The 27,912-nt window shown below is 39.2% G+C and overlaps 1 protein-coding gene across 7 annotated transcripts in view; it reads left to right on the forward strand.

The window, feature by feature from the left end:
- Positions 1-317: 317 nt before the first annotated feature.
- Positions 318-27,912, forward strand: part of col16a1 (collagen, type XVI, alpha 1) — a 116,712-nt gene continuing 89,117 nt past the window's right edge. For all 7 annotated transcript variants that reach the window (XM_036144974.1, XM_036144978.1, XM_036144976.1 and 4 more), the window contains exons 1-2: positions 318-517; positions 11,799-11,941. In XM_036144974.1, the coding sequence (XP_036000867.1) occupies positions 11,866-11,941 (76 nt within the window). In that variant the 5' untranslated portion in view covers positions 318-517; positions 11,799-11,865. The remainder of the gene's footprint in view (positions 518-11,798; positions 11,942-27,912) is intronic.

Raw genomic sequence — 27,912 nt, forward strand, 5'->3', positions numbered from 1 at the left:
AAGTGAAGGGGGTGAGGAGTAGAGGGTAAAGAGGGGGTAGAGGCCCGGAACAGTTCGGTGGAGAGATTAAAGAGATGGCCCCGGGCTCGTTTTCCAGCATTCTGGACAAGGTGATGTCACCGCACGTTTTGACACCGGGGTCTCCAGACGAGACAGGGGAGAGAAGCGGAGGAGAAACAGAGGGAGAGACAAAGGAATGCTGGGAAAGAAAACGAAAGGCGGGAGGGGGTGGGGGGAAGAGATAGACCGAGAGGGGAAAAAAGTAATAAGAAACGGCACACTAGGGAGGTAGACCGTGCAGCAGCGGGAGGGGTGAGAGAGAGGGAGGGAGGGGAGAGTTGGACATTGACAATCCCGGAGCAACTTTTTCTCTTCTTTCCTTTCTTTGTGAAGGAAGACGCAAGGAAAAATAGGCTGGGGGACAAAAAAGACAACACTGAGTTGAATTTGAATTCCTAACACGCACCCATGTTGGATTCATGTTCCCACAAAGTTGTGGATTAATCATCAGCTGAAGGTAAGTTGTTGACTTTTAAAGGCAGAGGAATTTGAGAAGTTTTTGTTCAAGCATAGGAATCAGTCCAACTACCATGCCTCGCAAAAGTACTCATACCATTTTCACATTTTCCCTGGTTTTATGCTCTAACCTTTCATTTCAGTATATATTTCAGGGATTTTTTTTTTACCAACTAACAAAAAATATTGCAATCCATCGTTGTGACGTGGACAGAAAAGGATACAGGTTTTTCAAAATATTTGTCCAAATCAAACTCTGAAAACTGACACTTCCTTTTGAGTTTGCCCCCTCCTCACCCTGAATGACTCTACCAGCTTTGTATGTCTAGAGGCGGAAAATTTTACCTATTCTTATTCACAATGTAGCTTAAACTCAGCCCGATTGAATAGAGTGTCTATGAACATTGATTTTCCAGTCTTTCCACGGATTATGAACTGGAATTTGGCCTGGTGTTCTAGTTCTGGTTGCATATTTAGGGTGCTTGTCCTACTGGAAGGGGACCTTCAATCCCAATTGTATTCTTCTTGCAGCCTCTAACAGGTTTTCTTTCAGGATTAATCTATACTAATTTGCAGTTTGTGCAACAATAAGCATCTTGGATGCAAAATTTGTGTTTTTGTTTCATCACTGAGGTTTTTTATGTTACCCTTCTATGAAAAAAGGCCCAATTTGTGAAGTATACATCAGTTGTCATGTCTACAGATAATTCCGCCTGAGCTGTGGTTTTCTCCAACTCCTCTGAAGTTACAATTATCCTCTTATCTGCTTCTCTGGTTAATGTTCTCCTTTCCTGGCCTGTCAGTTCAGATGGAGGACCATGGCTTGGTAGGTTTTAAATGGAGTGATATTCTGTCTGTTTCATGTGACGGAAAAACCATCATATGAAACAGACATACAGTTCTCCGTAAGATTTATTAGGTTGAGAATCTTCATTTATAACCTTGCTCTGCTTTAAACTACTCAGCAGCTTTATCCTTGAACTGGCTTGTGTTTCCTTTGATCTTCAAGATGATGTTTCTTCCCTTAGGCTCTATAAAAAAAAAACTCTGAAACACTTTACAGAAAAGCTTTACTTACATAGAAATCAAATACATACAAGTGGACTCTATTTGCTGATTAGCACTGAAGGCTACTGGATTCTATTCTAGGATATGTAAGTAAAAGGAGCTGCCTAAGTAAAAATGCATACTTCAGATTTTTATTTGTAAAACAAAATTTAGAGCCATGTTTTTTTTTTTCCCTTCAACCTCACATTAAGGCCCTCTTTTGGTCTAATTTATCATATAAAATCCCAATAAAATACCCTGTGAAAAGTGGCCAAACGTGATAGGGTTTCAGGTTACCTAATCATTTACAATTACTGTATATGTGGATACGTAGATGCAGACGTGTTGTCGCCCAGCAATTTCCAACAAGCTAAATACGCCTTATACTGCACATCACATGGATTTCTCACACAACTCGAGCACCAGATGGTCACCAAGATAGCAAAATCTCCCAGTGAACTAAGTAACCGAGGCATAGTAAGCTGTCTCCCGTTGGAAATAATTAGCCCACAAATAGTAGCACTGAGTATTCCTTTTGTGTTGGATTTCTAGAGTACAGTTTTGAACCACTTTATTAATATGGCTGCTGGCAAAAGTGATGCAGATTTTTCCCCTTCATATATTCGCCAGGCCCGAACAAAACTCACAGCAGGCTGAGCTGTTACTATTAATCTTCCTGGCTCCGTCCAGCACCCTGAAGCATGGAAAAGCCTCCCAACATTCCTATTTTTTTTTTTTTTTTTTTTGGATCTGCTTCATGTTTGTCTTTTATAGTCTTGTCTGAGCAATACGAATTGGCTTTTCAAATTTCTGACCGCTTTCTTCTACATGGGAAAGAATACCAAGGACATCATGGGAGGAAAACCTGGAAGCAACATCTGCTTTCCACATTACTCAACTTGCTGGATCCTCCACATCCTGTGGGTCCTCCTGTAGTTAAATACACATGCGCACACGTACACACAACAACACAGATTTGTTTGAAATCCCTCTGCACACTCACCCTCTGTTTTCGAAAGAGTTCTGTTTTAGACGTTTTACATGGTTTCTAGTTGTAATCCTGCACATTTCTCTTAATTCTATACAGCGGGCTTACATTATATTCTGCGTACCAGTTGACCTTGCACAGGCCACCAGAAAGGTAAACGGAAGCTGAAGGCAGCAGGTCATACCACGTTTGGCTTTGGCTCACGGCCAAGCAGGTCATGTCATCAGAGTTGGTCTCACTTTGCATCATCTCTTTTGCAATTGGACCGAAATTGTCCTTTTGGTACAGGAACTTTCACGCCGCCTTGAGCAGATGTAGAAAGTAGGAATGTCTTTTACAATGTACTACTTTTGCTGCCTTCTTCTTCCCTCACAACTTTCAAATAAAAGGCCTTGAATGTTGCCTGGAAGGTAAGACGTGTAGAAACCTGCTTCATTCTGTCTCTTGGATGTCAAAAAAAAGGTGTGGGGTATTAACAAGGTTTTGATATTTTTTTATTTTTATTTTTTTTTTAAGTTGAAGGTTTTCGCTGCTCCAGGTCAGTGGATATCTAAGGTGTCAAGCAAGGTTTCGGGGCATCTCTGCTCTGTGTTCGTTGCTCGCAGTTCAAAGCTGTAACAGACTCGAAGTGCCCTCCCGGGTTTCGCCTGAAGCACGTCCGAGGTTTTTTTGAATTCAGGAAGAGTTTTGAGTTTACATTGTTGACTTCTTTACGGCAAAGAACAAATAACTCTGGGATTGTTTGACAGGCATTGCAAAGGAAAATCGTGTAAACATGATTGTCTTTTCTATCTGGTCTGTCAAAAATACTTCAGCTTTGTGGTGTGAAGAAAGGTAAATAGATTTTTTTTTTTTTTGGCCTATGCTGGTGAGTCTACTAACAGATATTAATATCTGAAAAAAAAAACTGCTTAGTGAAAAGATGATCAAAGAGCTTCACAACTGACGAATAACCATTATGTATTGATTTTTGGACAGCAATGGACAAGAATCAAGACAAAAATCCAAACACATTCTTAATAATTAAAAAAAGAGTATGAGAGTGAAGGGCATCAAAGTGGTTCTACATTCAGAGGTATGTTTCATGTTGCATTTCATGAAACCGTACGCAAATTAATATTTCAGTCTTGTAAGCCTGAAATATTTGACTGTCTTTGCAAATGACATAACTAGTGAAAACATTCGTTCAATTAGACAAACTGAGCAGATGGAGGCACCAGGGTCACACAGTGCAAAGTCACTCCCCGTGCACAACAGTGCAAATGGGGTATAGAGGTGGAAAATGTGAGTAGCAACAGTCTTCCCTGCAGATGAAACAGCTACGTATTACTGTATGCCTGTGTGTCCTTATGAAATAATTCACATTGCACAGATTTACTCAGCACATCTGCAGGCTTCCTGAGGAATATCACATCTTAATTCCAGATGTTGCTGTTTACTTATCTAAATAATCATGAGCTGGACTGGTTTTTCAGCTTTAAGCAGGCTGTATATCTTTTCCACTGCAGCTGCATGAAATGCCCAGCCCTCAAGTAAGGGTTTTTGGCAGGAATGTTGCATCATTCCTGTGCCTTATAGTTTGGTTGGAAAGGAGAACTTGAAACTCTGGTTGACGTGCCAGGGTGTCGGAATGAAGCTTTCTGGGGCTGATCATGATTCTCTTAACTCTGCATTTCTTTGCCAATTAATGGTAAAATAGTTTTCTCAGGGTCAACATCAGATAAAGTTAACATTTGTCTAGATTCAGATTAACTTTGGACTGTTCCAGTTAGGGTTATTCTTCTTTAGAAATCAAAAAACATGTTGCATGATTTGAAGTAGACTAAACAGAGAAGTAATGAGAGAAAGCTTATATTTATTCCAAGGCATTAGACTCTGAAGTACATGGGAATCAGCCATCATTGTAGAATCTTATACAACATACTAATGTAATTCAACTGAGTAAAATGTGGATTGAGAAGTATAGAATTGTTATAGAAACTAAAATTGTGGATTAGCAATCACTGACTTGACAAACATTGGTGGAATAAAAAAAACAAACAAAAAAAAAAAACAACAGTTCAGTTCCTACAGGGATTTCCTGATAAAGACTTGTTTTTCCCATTACTAATTTAGGGCACTTGCACTGACTAATACTAGGTCCCCCATCGATGCGGAGATAATGTTTATCAAAAAATCAATATCAAATATGTGCTTGAAAACTTAAAGACTTTCAAGGTCAGCAAATGCACAACATGGTATCACTGATTTATGTTAGTATTATGATCATACCCCACTTAATTATCTTCCAAATTTATGTTATGGATGCTGAAATATCTATTTTCCTTAGCAGTGACATATACCATGTACCAGCTGGAATTTATGGAGGACTGCCTCGACCTGCTGCTCCAACACAAGGTTTGTTAAGGTTAGGAAAACGTGCTATGGCATTTACAAATTTTAGATCATCAAGCAATTTTTATTTCAGAGATTTATAGCCTAAGTAGATAGAAAAAGTTATTTACACCAGCCCGTCTCTATGTGACAATATAAACCGAATTACAAAAGAATGCATGAAAGAACCCAGATATTTTCTAACTTTGACTACTAACAATTTAAGGTGAATTTTCTATACTCTAATCACAGACTAATGTAATAGAAAAGAAAAGTTATTACACTGCATCTACAAGCAGGGGGTCACTTAGTCGTTCTGTTTACAACAAGAACAAAATTTAAGCACACGTTTTCTTAGTCTTACTAAATCAATTTTATTGCGACTTTAGAAGTTATCTGAAAGAAGCAAAATAAGCACATTTTTAGATTTCTTTTTTTCTTCAGGAAAATGTTTTTCACAGAAGCCCTAAAAGTGTTTTTTCCCACTTGCCTTTCAGGGCTTCCATACAATGGGATCAGTATTCAAAAACAACAGAAAGTGGAATTAATTGTGACACAAAGATTTCAATTACATAAATTACAGGTGGGAATTGTACATTTTTAAACAATTTAACTATATTTACAAAAGGACTTAACTGCAAGGAAAAAGGAACCAATATATGGAGCCTTGTGTGATATGGTTTGTTTATCTGACTAAAATTGAAATGGAAAGGAATAAAATAGTGCGAGTTAGAGAAAAATGTACTGAAGAAGCTTTCAGAAATCAAAATCTGCTTTAAAAAAGCTGTAATCCTTAAATAAAATGTTCCGGTCCAGGTTTGACTACTTCAAATACTGCAGATTTCATACCTGTTTAATTCAAAGGTGAAGCTAATTATCGTTTTAGGAACTGAATAAAAATCGTATACATTTTGTAAAACTGTTTATTACAGAAACAATTCAATATAGAGTTATCCAGTGGAAGTTAGATCAATCTGAATGTTTTAGATTTTTAACTAGAGATTAAAGACCCATTAAAAAGCTTTGAAACAGGCGTTTGAGAAGCTCTGATGCTGACTTTGGCCTCATTAGCAATTTGCCACTTGAGTTCTCACATTGCTTACAAGTCGTGCCTGTCACGCTGATACCTTTTCTTTTATCTATTGAGTACTCTTAAGGCTGCCATTTTTATGTCTTTCATACCTAAGTGTTTAGTAAAAAAAAAGGAACAACCTTCCTTTTTTACTACAAAATAAGATTTGGCAAGATTGATCCAACACGGTGTGAAGATTTAAGGAGACTTCTCTATTTCTGCAACCCATATTACCAGCTTCAACTTTCTTCACCAGATGGAGTTGCATGCTGACAACAACCAGATAGAGATGTGTGAGGGGGAAAAAAATCCCTGTTCTTTTACTTAGCACTGAAAACAAATTGCCTGCATTGTTATTTAGGCAATCAATACCACTTTCTATCTTGTATCAGGGGTAATTAAAACGGTGATGGAGAGAGAAAATGGAAGACCTTAACAAAGAACCAAAACCACGTCAAGAACCATTGATTTACATTACCATTCCCTATAACTTCAGTTTCAAACCTGTAAATTATATAATTTCATGACAGTATACTTATGGCGTAGCGCATCAATCTGTGTCTATTTGTAACAAAGTATTTTCATAAATTATGGACATAAAAAGTCATGAAACTGTTTGAATTTGGGCAGTTAAATTTTTTGCCATATTCTTTTCTGAGATCTATGCATGTTATCAGTATCTTATTGTTTCTGAGAGATGGTATGATGTAACAGAAGATGGATAGATGCATTGGGGCATTGTCCACAATAATTTAATTTCTGGTCCAGTATGTGAAGTTGAGGAAAGAACTGAGCCATAAAGTGAATCTCTCAATTTACTCAAATCCCTACACTCTGACCTTCACCTTTGATAATGAAATATGGATCATGACTGAAATAATAAGATCTTAAATACAAGGTTATAAATGAGCATCTCCATCTGGTGGATGGCCTCAGCCGTAGACTCAGGGTGATAAGCTTTTTTTTTTCTTTTTGAAAGCACTTAGATCCAAACCAATCTTGAATAGGTGGAAGACATTCGATCCCCATTTGGGTCAGCTGATTGTCATGAAATATGACACATTGTGACCCTCTGATCAAAGCAATAACTAAGTAATAACCGATCATTATAGATTACTCATTGAAATCAGAAAACCACATTTCCTTACAGCAGAGAGTAGGTAAGTTATGCAAAAATGTCTTAGTACGAAATGTGGCAGACATCTCCACCTCGTTTGTAAAAAAAAAAAAAAAAAAAAATGCAAGTATTTAATAAATAAAACCAAAAGGGCACGAAATGGTGCAGAGGCACAAAAAAAAAAAAAATCAACATGTACCAGTGAATCTCACTGGGAGGCAAAAAAATAGCTAGTACTAAGCATATATTCAGGATGGAGCCTAGGCATGTTTATTGACATTCATGTTAGTACCCTTTTTAGGGGAGAGAAGAGTTTGCGTTATTCAGATTTTCACAAAATAATAATAAAAACGTCATAATGGGAAGAGGCTGTAGAATATCTTATCCCCTCTCATTAGGTCTGCCTCATATAAATTCATTCTAAAGTAATAGTTCCGTCCGTCCGTCCATCCGTCCGTCTTCTTCCGCTTATCCGGGGTCGGGTCGCGGGGGCAGCAGCTTCAGTAGGGGGGCCCAGACGTCCCTCTCCCCGGCCACTTGGGCCAGCTCCTCAGGAGGAATCCCAAGGCGTTCCCAGGCCAGCCGGGAGACATAGTCCCTCCAGCGTGTCCTGGGTCTTCCCCTGGGCCTCCTCCCGGTGGGACGTGCCCGGAACACCTCACCAGGGAGGCGTCCAGGAGGCATCCTGACCAGATGCCCGAGCCACCTCAACTGGCTCCTCTCGACGTGGAGGAGCAGCGGCTCTACTCTGAGTCCTCCCCGGATGACTGAGCTCCTCACCCTATCTCTAAGGGAGAGCCCAGACACACTACGGAGAAAACTCATTTCAGCCGCTTGTATCCGGGATCTCGTTCTTTCGGTCACGACCCAAAGCTCGTGACCATAGATGAGGGTAGGAACGTAGATCGACCGGTAAATCGAGAGCTTCGCCTTTTGGCTCAGCTCTCTCTTCACCACAACGGATCGGTACAGCGCCCGCTTCACAGCAGACGCTGCACCAATCCGCCTGTTGATCTCCCGCTCCATCTTCCCCTCATTCGTGACCAAGACCCCAAGATACTTGAACTCCTCCACTAGGGGCAGCACATTCTCCCCAACCCGGAGAAGGCACTCTACCCTTTTCCGGTTCAAGACCATGGTCTCGGATTTGGAGGCAAGTAATAGTTCATTATAAAAAAATATTGAAAATTACTAATTTATAAAAAGAAGATCGATATTGTGTTTCACAACCGTCGGCACATTACTGAATTATTATTATCATTAAAACAATCTATGTGTGCCTTTGATCACTGTTCTGCAGTAAAAGTAGGTGTATGCGATCTGCTGAACTTAGCCCTGTTTAAATCTCCATCTATTTAGTGCTTCCTGAATCCACTGCATAAATGAAGCTTAGAGTGGGAGCAAAACAGCTGGCAAAAAAAAGGAGAAGATTACAGTGCTTCACGACTTCCCCTCTTAATCTTGCAAAAGAAACACACTGTTTCGTAGGAATATAAAAGAAGACAATGAAAAATATGTCTATGTGGGCCGTGTTGTGAATACGGATAATAAATCTTGGTCATCACTTCTGTCCTTCAGCTCTTGTTGTGAAGCTTTTTTAGGACTGGAGGAAAATCTGCGATTGTTTTCCTTCCTGTTTTGGCTGCATTCACAGTGTCCTCCATCTATCTCTCATAACGCCTGCTTACCGGGCTCCCAGCCAGACCTTTGGGCGAGCCTAGCGGCCTAACCCTATCCTGGCTTTATCTGCCATTGCAACCAAACTGCGAGGTGTGTGTGTGTGTGTGTGTGTGTGTCTTTGTGTGTCAGGGAAGAGATGTATCCCTGGCAAAACCTATTAGGAAGCCTATTAAACTGTTTTGGATTTAGGCCAGATAATAATAGAAATGAGCTTTTCCCGCAGATGTGGGCTCTACAGACTGTGGATGCGTTATGAATTATGTTCTCTCTGCGAGCTTTCTTATTATTGTGATCAGGCTGCATGAAGCCTGTAATAATAGCTGCAGCTCCAGAGTCCTCAGAACACAGCTGTCTGAGGCTTTTGATTTACTGTCCACCCATCCAGGTGCAGGAAGAAACTTGTTTTTTAGAGCGTCTCATAGCTCTTCATTTTGGCTCGCGGCTACTTTCGACAACGCAGTGTCCAAGTAGTCAACAAAAGGAACTCCCAGCTAAACGGAGATATAACGCGAATATACAGGCCCTTGCGACGGATTTTGACAGAGCAGAAGCGAAGAAAGGAGGCGAGATGTACCTCCAGTCCCTTGACCCGTACATGCATGTCAGGGCATCCTCCGTATTTCAGAGTGAAAGCAGACAACGCAGCCAGCTCACACTAGGTGATATTCACGGCCTTCCTTTAGCCGCACGTTGGGTACCACTCAGGGGGAGTTTATGGAGTTTGGAGGTTTGAGTATGTGTGTGTATTTTTTTATATTTAGAGTAGTCGGGGGATCATTTCTCTTGGCGGACAGGACAGGTGTGTCTTTCCAGAGATACCGTCCGCCTGCATGACTGCCTTCTGGGACCCCTCGCACTAGTAAACAAAACAGAATTACGGGGTTTCTCGCAAATGCTGAGTTCAAGTTGAGGTCGGCCGGGATGTGTTTATGTGAACCGGCGTATGCGTGCTGATGTGCTCGTCATAAAATGTAATCATTAGTTACTCGTGGCAGGAATCTTTTTCGCGTTTGTGTACGTGTGCTTGTTGTCGGGGCCACGTCGACGCATCTGGTATAGCATAACCCTGGCTCCAGTGGAACAGCCTCCAGATGTGTTTGTGTGTTTTGTCTCAACCGTCTGTTAGGCTCCGGACCCACCAGTTTGATTCTGTTTAGCCGCTGTTTTACTGCAATTTGCGTGCTGTCTTTTCATCTTAAGGAATAGGGTTTTTTTTTGTTTTTTTTCACGGCGTGCTGTGCACTGAGGCGCACGCTGACAAACGACGCTGCGGAAGAAAAGATGTGGTTTGTTTTCAGAGTTCAACTGTTTTTGCTGTTTGTGTCACACTCCAGATCATAAAGCGACTTTCAAGATCAGACAAATACCAGCTGAGTGAATACTAAAAACAGTATTCAAACGAAAACATTAATTATTTAAAAGTGATTTCAACCATCAATGTCCTATGCCAAAAAGGAATCGTACCCTAAAACTACTATGTGATTGTGCTACCCTTAAACTCGGCACCATGGGATAGATTTCGAGCATGAATAGTGTTTTTAATGTCATGGGAGAGCATCTCAATCAGATTTACATCCATACTTTGACTAAGCCACTAAAAAGCCTTTTTTTGTTGCATTTTTTAGCATTCCAGCAGTGGCTTGCTGGTTTGGTTTGTGTTGTTTTCCTGCTTTATAACCAAAGTGTGTTTGAGCTTGTTCGTATGAACTGATGGCCGCATATTCTCTTTCAGGATTTTCCAGTAGGAATCAGAATTCATGAATAATCTGATTCCTTATGCAGCAGAATAGTCGCAGATTAACCCACTGCACTACCAACACCATGTTTGACTGTCAATATGTACATATTTTTTAATTCTCTTAGTTTTACAGAAGATGTAAACTGATGCAAACTCTCCAAATAGCCAGACTTTTGTGTCCACGGTCCTAACGTCTAACGTTTCTAGTCTTGGGGATCATCGGAATGTGTTCTGATAAATGTGAGATTTTGCTCTCCTGGTTCAGAAGGGGTTCTTCTTACCTTTTAGCTTTCAAAATGACCCAACTCTTCCCTGGATGCATCCAGGGAAGAGTTGGGTTCTTTTGTGACCTTCTGATGGAGTCCTTGGTGACCCTTTGAAGTCATTTTTGGAAGGCTGCCAACTGTGGGGCAGTTCCACCACCGTTCCATCTTTTCACATTTACAGACAGTGGCTCTCATTGTGGTTTACTAGAGTCCCAAAGATTTAGAGATGGCTTTGTATCCCCTTCCAGACAGATACATGTCAATGATATTGTTTGCAACATGTTTGTGATTTTGTTTCAATACCTTTTTAGATCTTTCAGCCTACTTAATTTTGCCCAAAAGGTTCTATTGCATTGATTTCTTGATTTCACAGGTATGGCAGAGATTGGGCCTTTATGGTAGTAAATGTAACTACTGTTTACAAAACCTTTCTTCTTTGCCATTAATTTCATTTTTAACATTAGAGCATAACATTGGACCACATTTATTTGAATTGTTGTTTTTTTCTTAAAAAATTACATCTGAATGTTAAAACTGTTTGTTGTATTTACTCTGGTTTTCTTTGTCTGTCAGAAAAAAAACAGTTTGATGTTCTGAAACATAAGTGTGAGGGTGAAAAAGCAAAAACAGAAGATCCAATGAATCTGTGAGGGCGCCAGTAGCTTTTCACAGCACTATACTTAGAAGTATGTGTGTGTTCCTCATTCAAAGGGCAACCAGATGGACGGGACAATGACTATGATCAGACTTTTGCAAAGTTACAGTCCTTAATGAGGCCCATTCTGGTTAATTCATATACCACTAACAAAGCCTGCAGCATACCACATAATTAACACATCAACTGTAACTGACTCATAAACATACACCAACACGTATTTAGGAGTCCAGCATCATGCACAGCTGTTGGTAGAGTTAGCAGACTTGGCGGTACACTGACAGAAAAAGGATAAAAGATTTTTTTCACATTACTGACTTTCACTTTTTTCTGTTCTGTTCACCAGTCAGCCACTAACTGAGGCAGCGCGAGGCGACGGAGAGGTGAGGAGCTGTTTTCAGAGGGATCCAACCATGTGGCTGCTGTGCTACCCCCTGGTTCTGCTGGTCATCAGTTATGGATCCTGTGACACTGTGATGTCAGAGGATGGTGAGATTAGAAGTGTTCAAGTCATGCCTTTTTAAAACGTGTTATCTGTTGTAAAATGTATCGGTAAGAACCAGCAAAGTCTTAAAAATCTTAAAAATGTATGGGTTTATAATTAACTATTTTTACTCTAACCAAATGTGATATCTGTGTGATCTTTTGGCTTGGAACTTCACCTAATTAGCGTGTGTAATATACTTTCCTCAAAAATGGAGCTGTTCAGTGCAGGCCTCAAAGGCTCTTAAGAGAATGAACAAACAGCATAGAAAAGACCAGGGAACATATAATACTAGTCAGTCAGGGAGTTTAAAGCCGGTTTATCTTATGAAATCATATCCCAAACTTTGAATATCACACAGGGTGCGTTTCAATCTGACATAATAAATTAGAAAGCATGGCACAAATGGAAACCTCCCAACATTGGGCTTTCCACTTGATCTTAAAGGTTTGGCAAGGAAAAGGAGCCAAGAGGCCCATGGTACCTCTGGAGGAGTTCCAGAATAACCCAATTCAAGTGAGCGAATATGTTGACAAGACTGCTAAGCTGCATGCATAATACTTTCTGTGGTGGAAAGCCAAGGTTTAAATCACAAGCACCCCATCACCACCGTAAACCATGGTGGTGGCAGCATCCGGCTGTACAATGACTCTACTAAAAGACATAAATTTGAAATTTAAGTTAAAGCATGTTCCTGTGTTACAAGGGATCGGACAAAATCCAATTGAGAGTCTGTGGCACAACTTGAAAAGGGCTGTCCATTGACACTCTCCGTTCAGTCAGACAGAGTTGGAGCTATTTTGTAAATAGGAATGGGCAAAGTAGAAATATATACCACGTATTTCCCAAGACTTACAACTGTGCTTGCAGTGTATGGTGGTTCTACAAAGTAGTGGCTCAGGAGGAGATAAAAAAAAAAAAGCACACTACACTTTTTATGTTTTGGTAAAACAAAATGCATTCAGGATTGTAATTGTGATTGTCCAAACTAAATTGAATTAGTTAAATGTGCACTTAAACAAATGTCCAAGGAACTGTAATAGGACTTGGTCAGCTTTGTTAGCTTAGTTTGCACTGTTGAGTATGGTTGTTTGTCTGCATGCATGTTTTTCAGTGTTTAACAAAGGTATGTATGACTTTAAATCGGAAGTTTAAAGTGGTTTAAGTTGACAAAAAAGTAACCACCTACCAGATTTTTTCGGACTGTTGGTCACAAAAGTGCGCCATATAGGGAAAAAACACATATACGTTGCACCGGACTATACGTCATACCGGACTATACACAATTATTTAGACATTTACTTCACACGATCCAAAACTCAAAACTGACATTTAATGTGGTAAGCCAACTTATTAAATTACACAGCTGCATCCACAACCGGCTGAATAACAAGGAACATACCTGGGGGGATGAATGGGGTAAATTAGCAACTCCAACCAGCAAGATTGTATCCAGCGCATTTGAGCGCAACGGGCCCTAACGGACCTGCGCTGAAAGTTGTCAAAATTAGACCGTAAGCATAATGGTGCTACGCGCTAAGCTAACAGTACGACACAGATGTTTGAGAACAAAATAAAGCTCACGTGTATCAGCGAAGTTGTGATCCGCCTGGACAACAGACCTTTAAGCGCTAGCTGTTACTAGCTTCATGGCCAGCCTAATAACAGGGTTCTGTTGCAGTCTGGGCCCTGCGTGAATGCATACTGAAACAGCGAAACAACATACAAACGTGTTCAGTCTTTGTTGTCTATATGTTCATGTTTCAATTCATTTTTAAGTGGTACAGGAGCAGGATAGTTTTCACAAGCCAGGCGAGCCCCCTTGTGGCTATTGACGGTAATGTTTACTCCTTGGTTGATGCTGGTCAATATTAATTACCATTTAAATTTGATATATAAGTCGCACCTGAACATAAGTTGCAGGATCGGCCAAACTATGAAAAAAAGTGTGACTTACTGTCTGAAAAAATATGGTAATTTCTTATATACTTTTAAATCAATCTAAGCAGTGATTTCAGAACATGTTATTGTAATCTTCAAAGCTTAGTGATGAGCCATAATCTCAATTCAATTCAATTCAATTTTATTTATATAGCGCCAAATCATGAAACATGTCATCTCAAGGCACTTTACAAAGTCAAGTTCAATCATATTATACAGATTGGGTCAGATTATACAGATTGGTCAAAAATGTCCTATATAAGGAAACCAGTTGATTGCATCAAAGTCCCGACAAGCAGCATTCACTCCTGGGGAACCGTAGAGCCACAGGAAGAGTCATCTGCATTGTACATGGCTTTGCTGCAATCCCTCATACTGAGCAAGCATGAAGCGACAGTGGGAAGAAAAACCACCCATTAACGGGAAAAAAAAAACCTCCGGCAGAACCGGGCTCAGTATGAACGGTCATCTGCCTCGACCGACTGGGGTTACAGAAGACAGAACAGAGACACAACAAGAGAAACAAAAAAAGCACAGAAGCACACATTGATCTAGTAATCAGTTTCTACATTAGATGGTAGTAGCGGGTGAGCCGTCTTCTCTGGATGATGTCACAGTTAACAGAACGCCAGACCAGGTGTACCTACTATGAAGAGAAAAGAGAGAGAACAGAAAGTTAAAGCAGAATGACAACACATAATGCATAATTGAAGAACAGTAGAATTCAATATAGTGAGAAAATTAGACCCTGATATCCTCCAGTAACCTAAGCCTATAGCAGTAAAACTATAAAGGTAGCTGAGAGTAACATGAGTCACTAGTTATAATTTTGTCAAAAAGAAAAGTTTTAAGCCTAGTCTTAAAAGTAGACAGGGTGTCTGCCTCACGGACCAAAACTGGGAGTTGGTTCCACAGAAGAGGAGCCTGATAGCTAAAGGATCTGCCTCCCATTCTACTTTTAGAGACTCTAGGAACCACCAGCAGACCTGCGGTCTGAGAGCGAAGTGCTCTGTTAGGAACATACGGGGTAATCAGAGCTCTGATATATGATGGAGCTTGATTATTAAGGGCTTTATACGTTAGAAGAAGAATTTTAAATTCTATTCTTGATTTAACAGGAAGCCAATGAAGGGAAGTTAAAATTGGAGAAATATGATCCCTCTTGTTGATTTTCATCAGAACTCTTGCTGCAGCATTTTGGATCAGCTGAAGGCTTTGAACTGCATTTTGTGGACTTCCTGATAGTAAAGAATTACAATAGTCCAGCCTTGAAGTAACAAATGCATGGACCAGTTTTTCAGCATCACTCCTGGACAGAATGTTTCTAATTTTGGCGATATTCCGGAGGTGAAAAAAGGAAACTCTGGAAACCTGTTTAATATGGGATTTAAATGACATGTCTTGGTCAAAAATAACACCAAGATTTTTTACTTTATTACCAGAGGCCAGGTTAATGCCATCCAGATTAAGTGATTGGTTAAGAAGTTTATTTTTTGAGGACTCTGGCCCAAAGATTACAACTTCGGTCTTGTCAGAATTTAGATGCAGGAAATTTAAAGTCATCCAGCTTTTGATGTCATCAAGACATGACTGCAGTCGAAGTAATTGATTGGATTCATCAGGATTTATGGATAAATATAGCTGAGTATCATCAGCATAACAGTGGAAATTAATCCCATGCTGTCTGATAATTTTGCCTATCGGAAGCATATATATAGTAAAGAGAATTGGTCCAAGGACTGAACCCTGTGGTACTCCACAGGTGACCCTAGAGTTTGAGGAAGATTTATTATTAACCTGAACAAATTGGAATCTGTCTGACAGATAAGATTTAAACCAGCCTAATGCTTTCCCCTTAATCCCTACAGTATGCTCAAGTCTTTGTAGGAGAATATTGTGATCAACTGTATCAAACGCAGCACTGAGATCTAACAGGACAAGTATAGACACAAGTCCATTATCTGAGGCCATGAGAATATCATTAGTGACCTTCACCAGAGCTGTTTCAGTGCTATGATGAGCTCTGAAGCCTGACTGAAACTCCTCAAGTAGGTCATTACTTTGTAAATGTTCACAAAGTTGATTAGCAACTACTTTCTCAAGAATTTTAGATAAGAAAGAAGATTAGATATAGGTCTGTAATTTACTAACTCATCTTGATCAAGAGAAGGTTTCTTAAGTAAAGGTTTAATAACAGCTACTTTCAAAACCTGTGGTACATATCCATTTACTAAGGATAGATTAATCATGTCTAAAATAGTGCCACTGATCAAAGGGAATATGTCCTTAAACAACTTGGTTGGGATTGGGTCTAACATACAGGTAGAAGGTTTAGATGAAGCTAAAATTTTAGATAGCTCAGAAAGCTCTACTGCTTCTAAACAGTTCAAACACTGCACAGATTCTAAAGATTCCTCCAATGCTGCCTCACTTACTGAGGACGAGGTAATCATGTTTGGGAGGATGCCAATTATTTTATTTTTAATGGCATCAATTTTATTTATGAAGAATCCCATAAAATCATTACTACTAAGAGCTAAGGGAATGGATGGATCAACAGAGCTGTGGCTCTGGGTAAGTTTGGCAACTGTACTAAAGAGAAATCTAGGATTATTTTTATTCTCTTCAATTAATGATGAAAAATATGAAAAATATGCTGCTCTAACTCTGCGGAGGGTCTTGTTATACAACAATAGTCTGTCCCTCCAGATTAAGTAGGATTCCTCTTGGTGTGTAGAGCGCCATTTTCTCTCCAATTTCCTAACATTGTGCTTCAAGGAACGCAGCTCTGAATTAAACCAAGGAGCCAGCTTCCTGTGAATAATCACCTTCTTTTTCAAGGGAGCTACATTGTCTAATGCAGAACGCAATGAGGAAGTCACATTGTTAGCAAAGGTATCGATTTGTGAATGGGAAGAAACAGCAATGCTGCCATCTACAGGGCATTTCTGCAATACTGAGGATATTAAAAAGGGGACAGACTCTTTAAGTTTTGATACAGCATTATCCGATAAAAATCTACTATAATGGAACCCTCTTTTGGGGGTGGAGCACTATTAGTTCAAGTGTAACAGCAGCTTGGGTTGAAATATCCAAAACCATATTTTTTATTGACTTTTGGCTGCTGAAACACATTGTACCTGATGTCTGAGTCATTCGGTCTCTTTCTTTGACAGTTGAGACAGCCCTGGATTTTTGTCTGCAGGTAAAAAAAAAAAAAAAAAAGAACCCAAGCAGTTCAAGACTTGTTCCCTTGAAATTACAGAGCTCACCAGAAAAAAGCTGGTAACTTTTAAATTGTGCCATGCGCTGTCTGTGGTAAACCTAGCACTGACTAAGTTTTAGAGAAATAATTGCTGTTATAATTGTTATATTTTATATTATTTCAGTTTATGTTTCAATCTATCTTATTTTATATTAGCAATATCTGAATACCAGTGGGTTAAAGTGCCAGAATAATTTCATTTGGCCTTTTTTGTTGGGGTGATCACTTATTCTTTTGAATTTCAGAGACAAGTACGTCACCAAAACTTTGTTTTGATTTCTGCTTTGGTCACTCTTGGCCTTCTTTCAATAAGCTTCATGAGGTTAGTCCCCTAAAATGGTTTTCCACACTGCAAAACTGAACTAAAAGTAAATGTAAGTAAACCTTTCTTGAAATTATTGTATTTGTCCTAAATTTGAGCAGGTAAATAAGATTATCTGCCAATGGAAGGAGTATTTTGCTGCCTAAAATAATATGATTAGATATACAGCACTTGAAATAAGATGATGTAGATGAGTTGTTCCTTCTTAAGGTACAAAAATCATATTCCATTGGCAGATCATCCAAAGTAGCCTGCTCAAATAAAGGATAAATATACTCATTTGATTTTTTATTACTTACTTTTAGTTCCCTTTTTGCAGTGCAACTGTCTTGAAGGAGTTCCCAGTGGTAGTAAAAAACAAAAAAAGAGAAAACAATCAATAAGACACCCCAGTTCCACTGAAAAATGTGTAATAGCGACGTTGATACACAGGGGGAAAAGTTGTATTGTCGTAATTTGCTGCTTCAATAGGTTTCCATCATATGTTTTTTTGGTCTATTAATTTACATTGGCTTGCAACCAGGTCACGTGACTATCATGCTTCCGCCATGTTGAGTCTCTTTCCTTATCTCACAACTTCTTTGTGGTGATAATGGGTCCCGATCGTCTTCAGTTGAATGCAGCGCTGGCATTTTATGGGCAGGGAGGGGCTAAGCTCTGACTGGCAGCTGTTCACATGCACATACACGTTCGCACGGCTAGCCCTGCATTGTAAACAAGAGACTGAAGTACAAAGTAATTTCCCTTTGGGAAAAATAACGTTTTTCTGAACTGAATTGAATTGAACATACAGAGAGGGTGCGTGGCGTCATACCATATTCCATCTAAGAAGACACTTTTAGTTCTTTGCAAAAAACATTTTTTAGTTATTTCCATCTAAAATAATGCAATTTCACTCATCACTCCTTTCACTAACTTGTTTCGTCTACAAAAGCATGCCTCTGTGGGCCTCGTGTGTCTAAACCTACAATAAAAGTCATGTAATTACAGCTCATCCTCTGGCTGACAACACTGAGGTTCCGATGGCAGGGAAGAGGCTTGTGCGCTTATAAAAGTGTGGTTGTGTTCCTCTACGCAAACCATCAATCAGTCTGGGGTTCCATATTTTATAAGGGAAAAAAACATGTTTTTACAACCTTGTATACAACTTTCAGCTGTAGTTTGATATAAGTCGCTGTGTTGGAGAGAATGTGTATGTGTGTCTACATATATTTAGGGGGGGTTTGTGTGAGGAGAGACAAAAATAGACAACCCTGGAATCAAGGAGGCAGACAGGTAAAGAGAAATTGCTTTTGTTGTTTTGTATTATTTATTTATTTCCCTCTGAACTGTCACACTCTCTCATCAGGCTGTCAGTGTGTTCTCGGGGGCCTGTTCTGTGATATCACTTGAGGGTGCGGGTTAGCAATCCCCTGGAAGTTTTGGAGCTCTGATGGAAGCTTTTGTGGAGGAGATGGTGCCCCTTGGGAGAATATAGTTGGAGCATTTCAGAGACTGAGTCAGCTTGCAGGTCCCCAGAGTCTTCCCCTTCAGCGGTGGGAAGAAAATGCTTTTTCTCAAATGTGGTTCTAACGCTTTCTCTCAGCAAGCATCGCAGACACAGTGTTCCTGCTCCGAAATCATCTAAATCCAAATTAAGCTGCAATTTTATTACTTTGTTGCTGGAAAGCAGATTTAAGTAAAACTTGTGCTGGGAGGTTGAGCTTGTTGATAAAAGCTGCCGTCCTGTATTGTATCAGACAGCTTGCACAGCGGGAAAAAGAAAGATTTACGTATTGATTTGTTTTGAGTCTGTTTCCTCCTGTATTGGTGTTGGCTGCAGAGAGTTGTGTGCTGTCTGGTGCTTGTGAATTTTAACAGCCTCATTTGTCAGAAAATAAGCTAAAGATGGGAAGCAGTCAGAAGCGTGGACAGAGATTGAAAAGTCTGAATAAAAGCTGAATTTTTTTTTATTATTTTATTATTTTTTTTTATTATTCAGACTTTTCAATCTCTGTCCATTTTTATTAAATCAGTCTTTTGTATCTAACTCTACAAGAAAAAAGAAAAGCCAACATCTCACCTTGGAGGTTTTTTGGTGTGAAGGATAGCTTACCTCCAGAGAACCTGGCACCCCCCCCCCCCCCCCCTTTCTGGTGGTCTGTCACTCTTGGTCATTGGTCACTGACTCTGTTCATCTTTTATTCTTTTCTTACAGAGAATTATAAACATAGGTGTTAAAAGAGGATACTGTTTAAATAAATAACTGTTATTTAAGGAAGCCTTCATAGATTCCATTTATATAAAAACAATACCGCACCAGAATCGTCTTATGGAGTTGAATTTGGCACAGCCGGTGTATCTCAACAGGCCTTGCTTCTGGTTGTTTTCTAGCCTCCGTTATCTGGTTTTGGCTTCATCTTCAGAGACCCCCCAAGATAAAATAAGCACACCTTTTAAATGTTAACCTCTGTCTCCTGTGCAGTGCTCGTTATCCAGCGTGAAAAACTATGTGCGGGTGCCCTGACTGTAAATCAGTGAACCAGCTGAAACGGAAGAGATCATTTTTTGTTTTATCCACATGGTTTTCCTAACTGAACCCAAGTCAAGTAAGATTTGGAGCTGTTTTAACATTAACATTAACATTATTTAACATTATTGAGGTGTGTAACTTTGGATGTTCATTTCCTTATATCTCGAAGTTCAAATGGCAGCTGAGGGAATACACACACATGAAATGGTAAAGATGGTTATCCTTACTCCCTAAACACTGATGAACAAGTGATCCTTGAATATCATGTCTTCATGATAAGTTGGCCTGAAAAGCACCACTTTTCATAAATGATTACCTCTGTAGTAAAGAATCATAAATAACCTTACATCCAAGCCATGCACTGTGCATAACATGTTGGCATACAGTATGAGTTCAAAATTAACCTTTTTATATCTTTTTACCCTATATCTGAAGTGTGTGTCACGTTAGCTGTGCATTTTTCCTTTTTCTTCTTCTAGTGTTGTTAGCCAAGTTCACTTAGCACAATGTGAATAGTCATGTAAACACACATACGCAAAGTGTGTGGACATTATGTATGAGAAAGCAATCTCATTTGTTAAAGTATATCACAGTCAAAAGCATGTAGGTGTGTGTGTGTGTGATGAGTCAGTCTACGTCCATGTAAGCTTGTGAGTTTGAACTGAAAGCGTGTCAGGGGCATAGAAAGGGAAAAAATGAGTGAGCTCATCGCCCTGGAGCGCTTCGTTATAAGCCTTTCCCCTCCTCTGTGCTGCAGTTTTTACCTCTGGAAAAAGAACAGGAATGTTCTTTGTTGACTATGCCACACTTTTAAAGGGCGAGTCGGATTCACGCAGTCAATCCCTCTTACTTTTCACTGCAGCTTTAACTTGTTGAACAAGACAATATTTATTTCATTGCATCACCTGCTACTGGCTGAACAGATCTAATTATTTTTCATAAACTTCGCCTTTCTGCGGATCAGCAGCACCATCCAATTACCTAAGAATGCCACTTTCAAAGCTAATACAACAACTACCGTTCCAAACCACAAATCAAAACTCAGACCTTGTGAGAGCGCCCTTGATCTCTTTAACGGTGTTCCTGCTCACATTTTATTTAATAAATTCCATACTTTTCTGTGATTACATTTCCAGGTTTCAGCCATTTTCACACAGTTTTGAACATAAATACAAAACAACTCAGCTTGAATAGTAGCAGACATGATTTCTGAAGTGCCAGGCTTTCTGTATGGAAGCTGAAAAAACAAGAAGCTGACAAAAAAGAAGGACATGAATGGTATAAGGAAGGGTAGAAAAACAAAAATAGAGAAGAAAGGGGCAAGGAAAAATATGAGAAAGGCAACAGTGGGAGTGAAAAAAGTAAGAAAAAAATAACAAAGGAGGAAAGAAGAGATGACAATAAGAAAGAAAAGGGAACACATGAAAGAGGACACAGAATAATAGGAAGGAAGGAAGGAAGGAAGGAAGGAAGGAAGGAAGGAAGGAAGGAAGGAAGGAAGGAAGGAAGGAAGGAAGGAAGGAAGGAAGGAAGGAAGGAAGGAAGGAAGGAAGGAAGGAAGGAAGGGAGCAAGAGGGCAAGGAAGGAAAACTGAATGCAAGACAAGGAGCAAGGAGGCAAAGAAGGAAAGAAATAAAAAATAATGCAAATATCTCTCTATTTTCTATTTTTTTATTCTTATTTAGACTTAGAAAAGCGTGATTTAAATTCCATTACCAAAGTGTGTAGACAGCTTGTTCCCAATGATGTAAACTGAAAATGACTCTGTTACTCAGTCCTTTTTCAAATGTACTCTCACATGACTTGTTTAGCCTTCCAAAAAAATAATGAACATCAAAATACTGTATTTAATCTTACCTATCAAAAGGTGTAATATCTAGATTTTTTTTTTTTTACATTGGCAAGACAGCCTTATGAAATGGGTGGTACTCAGTAATTTACAGAATGCCAGTGTGGCATCATTACCTGCTTTGGCAAGACTTAAACTCAACCCATCAAAGAAGAGGTTGAAATAAATAAGAATCATCTAAGTCTCTTTAAGGCTACATGCAGCTACTAGCAGGATCCTGGCAAAACCGCTCATTCTTTGTGCTAATTAGCTTGTCAGCAAGCAAAAGCTGTGCTTTGATCACCGCTTGAGAGAAAATGGGGTTCAATTGACATGTTGTATCCTCAGCCAAACTGCTTAAGTGCTTTGTATTGTGAAAGTCCCCAAAATAAGATTTGTACTTTGACTTGTGCAGAAATTGTGTTTTTCTTCCTTAACTGTGAGGACTGTCTTGACACTTTAACAAGAACACACGTTTAATTTGGTTTCTAGTGTAAGAAAGGCGATCCAGAGTGTGTGAATATATTCATCCAAGCTACGCTGTTTTATACAATATCTCTACTGTATCACAGTAAAAAAAAAAAATTCACAATAACTACTTCTGATGACGGGGTCTAAGGTCTTCTGTTTTATGCACTGTTTTGTATACCCACCCAAGCTAATCAACTGAGGGACGGCGCGGTCAAACCAGGTCAATCTCCCAGAGCGAATGTTCTTTAAATATGCATAGAAAAGACTATGGTGGATTCTGTCTGAAAAATCTTAACTGGTGGTTAAAAGTTGAAAGGTCATCTACTGTGTTTCAAAGCTGATTACTGGGCTAAAGCAACCTGACTAAATTTGTATAAGCTCTATATGTAGAACCATTACATTTTTTAGAGCTAAATATAATAAGGACTGACCAACCTAGAACAGCCATGATAAATATGTTCATGGATGTCCACTGATTGGAGGAAATGGGTCCATGGAGCAAAAGCATGTGTGCAGGGTCCGAAATTAACACTCGCCAGTCGCCAAATGCGAGTAAATTTCCCGTTTGACGAGTGAATTTCAGAGGGCTAGCTGCCACATGGCGAGTAAATGTTTGTACCAAATAAATTACAAAGCCCATCTGGGCTGCGGGTGACCCGTTCACAGCTCTGTCCATCCAGAGGCTCAGTCTAAACTCAGCCTTCTGCGGAGCAGGAGGCAAGGGGGGGAGAGCGGCTCCCAGATAAATCCTTTATTCAGAACCAGTCATGGCTGCACGCTGGATCAGTCAGCCACGTCCCCACCCCCCCCCCCACACACACACACACACCAAATTAACATAATCTCACTCTTAATTTTTGGTAAAAATTGAGAGGTCTGGTGAGGATTAATATTTTGGCCGGTAAAAAAATATGCCTGGCCAGTTGATTTTTACATCTACCGGCCAACTTGGCCGGTGAATCAGGAAGTTAATTTCGGACACTGCATGTGTGTATCTGAAGAGTTGTTGTAAATGAGGGCACAGGCTACCATGACGCTTGTGGATCTTCAAACCCAAGATCTGTTTGTAAGTAAGGGAAGGACGACTTGGATAAAGCAAGGGGCCACTGACAGCTCTATCAATTTGTTTGCATTAGTTCTGGCCCAGTAGGAGATTTTCAAGGTGTGATAGCTTTAAGCAGAAAGAAAGTTTTTTTTTTCTGGTCTCCCAGTATTTTTAAAATTTTAAAACAGAAATATCAAACATCACCCAAACACTTTTATTTAACATATGAAATGAAACTGTTTCTGACTGCTGCTAAAATAACTCTGACTAATACAGTTATCTAATGGAAAATATAAATTGTATTTTTACCCAGATTTGTCTTTCCGGTGACAAGTGAAAGTTGTGGAACCAGCATGCTGCACATAGCAACAAATGGGGGAGAGGGAGCAAGGCACTGTTCTATGCTCAATGTGACCATAAGAAAAATCCAGTCACTCTGGCACTTTAACTTCCATCTCGGATTTTAATCGGATTTTAAAGTATATTAACTCACACAGAAATTTAATAAAAGGACATATATCCTTTTCCGTAAAATGTCCCATAACAGTATGGTAGAATTGGCATTAATTTTAATTATTAAACCTTTATTTAACCAGATAAAAGACCCACTGAGACCAAGACCTCTTTCACAGGGGTGGTCTGACCAAGAAATGCAACAACACACATCGTAGTGGACAAGACAGACAACAGTAACAAACACAACCATTAAAAATAATTAAAGGCCCTGCTACTTGACAAATAAAGTGCAGGAGTTATTGTTAAAGCAACAACATAAAATTTGAAAGCAGTAAGAGTTTAAGATTTTAAACACAGGCACCGTTTGTTTTCTGCTGTTTTCTTGACATAGAGCAGAATGCTTTCAGGGAAACCGGTCAGCTCTGACAGTTTCAGTTCAGATTGGAGGGCATTCCAAGCAAAGGGGGCAGAAAAAACTGAAAGCTGCGTCTCCCGTTTCAGTTCAAACAGAAGGAGCAGGGAAATAATAAAATGCAATTTGGTCGTCAGGCATAATGGCTTTCAGTTCTCAAAAAGAGCCTTGTAAACCAGAGTCAGACAAAGTTTAGATCCCCCACAAAAACAAACTAACCAGAGTTTAACCCTAAGACTAGGTTATTTAAAGAACTCAAAGCCTCTCTGCAGGCTGAGGGAGTCCTGCAAGAGCCCATGTCTCTACTCAATGTCAAGCTTCAATGCCAAAAATGATATCCGTCTAATTATAAATACAGAGGAGAGGAGCTTCGCATGAAACTTGGTTTTTAATATAAATGGCCATGCCACCACCTTTCCTGGGACATTCACAGCGGAAAACGTTGTAACCGTTGATAATAACCTGATCTGATTTTGAACCCGTACGGAGTGCCGCAACCATCTTGGTTTAGCCCACCTCCCGGCAGGCTTCGGCTAACAGGGTTCCACAGCTAATGGCTAGGAAGCTCTAGTTAGCAGGTTCCAGTGGAGTGCTGGTGCTGCTAGCTAGCGGACTTTGGAGGGTGGGGGTTGTGGTGGTGGGACTCTCGCCCAGCAGGCTAGCAGACTACTCACATCTCGCAGGTTTCAGCATTGGGGGTTCCATCTGCCAGCCAGATAGCTCTCTGATGTTAAGTGATTTTGAAATCTCAAAATCTTTGCTTACCTTGATACCACAAAGCCCATGCCTAAAATGGACATAAATAGATTTTAACAATATTTAGCTTTTCAAATAAACTAGAAGCGCTTTGTTTTAGTAGAAATGAAAATGTTTCTAACCTTTTTTTCAATGTCTGTATAAAACATGTTGCCTATTTATTGTTATCTTTGTAACTAAGAATTGAATACCATCGCATGATAGGTTTTCCTTTTAAAAGTTGTCTGGCTTTGTTTTCCTAAGGCTATTTTTTTCATCTACTTTGGCAGTACTATTAAACTGCTCAGCAGGGTGTCTTTAAGCTAGCAAGTTAGCACACCTATGCCAACATCACATTACTAATTCTGCCAGTCAAATATTTAAGGGCATACTTAAAATACTTAAAAGATTTTTCTGGAAATCTAGGTAAGAAACAGCCAAGTCATTTTTTTTAATCACTGCGCATGAGCAAGACGGTCCTACCTGCACTTCCCCTCCCCAGGGGAAATACCTGAAACCATACAATGTTTCTTTCTTCTGAGGCCTTCCTCTTGTTCTCATAAACTTGTCAAACAACAGTTTGCTTTTTGCAACTCTCAGCCATTTTTTTTAACTCATACGCTGAGAGCAGCAGAGCAACACTTAACGGGATGTGAGACAATCAATAGATAAGGGTATCCCCTTGGAGCTTGAAGCCGAAAGAAGATAGGTCACTATACCTTTAACTTTATCACTTTGCTACTGTTTTTTTTTTTTTTAGCAAACTTCAGTTTTAGCTTGTTGTGATTTTCCTTGACAAGCAAAAATACCATAAGATCAATGAAAAACAATTGAAGGCTTAGAAAAACTAGGATACTTCACAATGAACTGGTTTCTGTTAAGAAATACTCCTGTAACCTATTGATGGGTTCAACACAGATGAGAACACCATGATCTCAAAAGTCTCCGTGTTTTCAAGGTATCACTTCACATCTTGCGTCGTCATTGCCTTTATTTTCCACTTTCATCTTCTCTGCCGTCATTTGTTTTCTCTCCTTCTGCTCTGTTAGGCTGTTTAACTTTTTGTTATGCCACCCACTTGCCTTCAGCCAGAATATCCCTACGTATGACAGAGCTTTCATCTTTACTTTGACAGATGGAAACAGGAGGGCTAGAAAAAGAAAAGGCAAAAAAGAACACTGTATTAGGGGGAAAAAGGGAGCAGAGTAAGCAGCAACAGAAGGTAGATCTAGGTGCATCTTGACTTTAAAAAAAAAAACTACAGATCGGTGACATGAAAGGAAAATACAAGAAAAGGGCAGTGTATGAGAATATATTTGCGCATTGTGGCTGCATTTGTGATGATTTTGCAGGAATAATTCAGGATCTTGTATGCTACGCGTGAGTTTGATGATCACTGGACTCAGAAGACCTCTGCTCGATGCCCTGAGTGCAGGACATCCAATGATCAGACGTCAAGTGGATTTGTGCAATACATTTTTCACACCGTAAATTCTACTTTGTACCGTAAATTGTAGACAGCAATAAGAAAATAACAGATTATCCCTTCAGACAGAATGCAGTGCTTTGCTAGCATACAGTGCCTTTGCTACTTTGAAGCCCAGATGAGCAGAATGGGTAGTGTCTCTTGTGATGGTGTCCATTAAATTGTGTTGAAACTTAAAATATTAATTAAACCAGAAACTGACCGTCTAGTACTGTGTCACCCTACTAACCTAAAAAAAAAAGCTTTTTCAAAAAGAAGAAATGGTTGGATAGAAAAATCTATTGAATGAAATATCTGTTGTACATTCCACTTGGTATATGTCTAAATTAAATAATATAAATGAGCAAACTAAGAAGATGAACACACAGTACAAACAATTTCAAATTTTTGTTTATACTCCATTTTTTTTTTACATGTTTAGCTATATGTTAGAAATGTTTTGAAATGCTTACTTTAAAATTTCTATTTAAATATTTTTGAAATAAGGTCATTGTGAAAGGTTATAAGCTGTTAAATATCCTGGCTGTAGTGAAAAGTCCTTGTTGTCTTTATTTAGTATACATCTAACCTGGTTGATCTTGTGTAACACAGGAAGATCAACCAGGTTAGAAATACACTGAACAAAGACATCAAGCACTGAGAATGAAAAATGTAGTGTGTCCAGTCAGACTAAGTGATGTGAAAATAAAAAAATAATGTTAAAAAAAGATAATTTAAATTTCAAATATTTTATTCATATTTTTATAATGGCAGCCTTTTTTTTTTTGCTAAACTAAGTTCTACATCAGTTGAAGTTTATATTTTGGTCCTTCAAGTACTAATAAAATTAATAAACCCCTTAAAGAGCATCTAATGTACTGATCCATAAAACATTTATGTATTACTATGTTATCACAATTGGTGCATTTGCTTTTTCTGCTGTGATCAAAGGAGTTTTTCTGTAAATCTTTAATTGAGATTTCAAATACAACTTCCTGTATTACTCTATTGTCCTTTTTTTATTTAATTATTTTTCAATTTTACTTGCTGGAACCATTCCAAAAAGAAGGGACATTGTACTACTCCATAAAAACTCTCCTAACAAGCTGTGTACAGCCGTCTTGAACGTTTGACTTAAACTACCTTTAACCTGTAGTCATTGGATTTTTAACCAGAGGAGCATAAGATGTGATGCAGCATATTGTTTTAGCAAAGCAACAACTGTTAAAGATGTAAAAATCTCTGAAAAACGTATAATTTTTGCTTTATAGCATCAAAATTATCCATCCTTTACTATTGCAATATACAAATGCTTTAATAATTAAAATTATAGTTAAAGAGAACACAGCTTAAATAAAATGATTGAGGTTTATTTAGGGCAATCACAGCGTTCCACCTGCTCTCAGATTTCTGTGGGGGGAAAAAAAGTATGCTTGATAGAATGGCTTGCTCAGGGCTACTGCCACTGGCCCCAAAGAGATCAATTAACTGTGGATCACAGTGTTTCAGAGGGTTCACGTCTAC

Source organism: Fundulus heteroclitus, chromosome 13, assembly GCF_011125445.2.
Source record: "Fundulus heteroclitus isolate FHET01 chromosome 13, MU-UCD_Fhet_4.1, whole genome shotgun sequence".
NCBI classification, from domain to species: Eukaryota; Metazoa; Chordata; class Actinopteri; order Cyprinodontiformes; family Fundulidae; genus Fundulus; species Fundulus heteroclitus.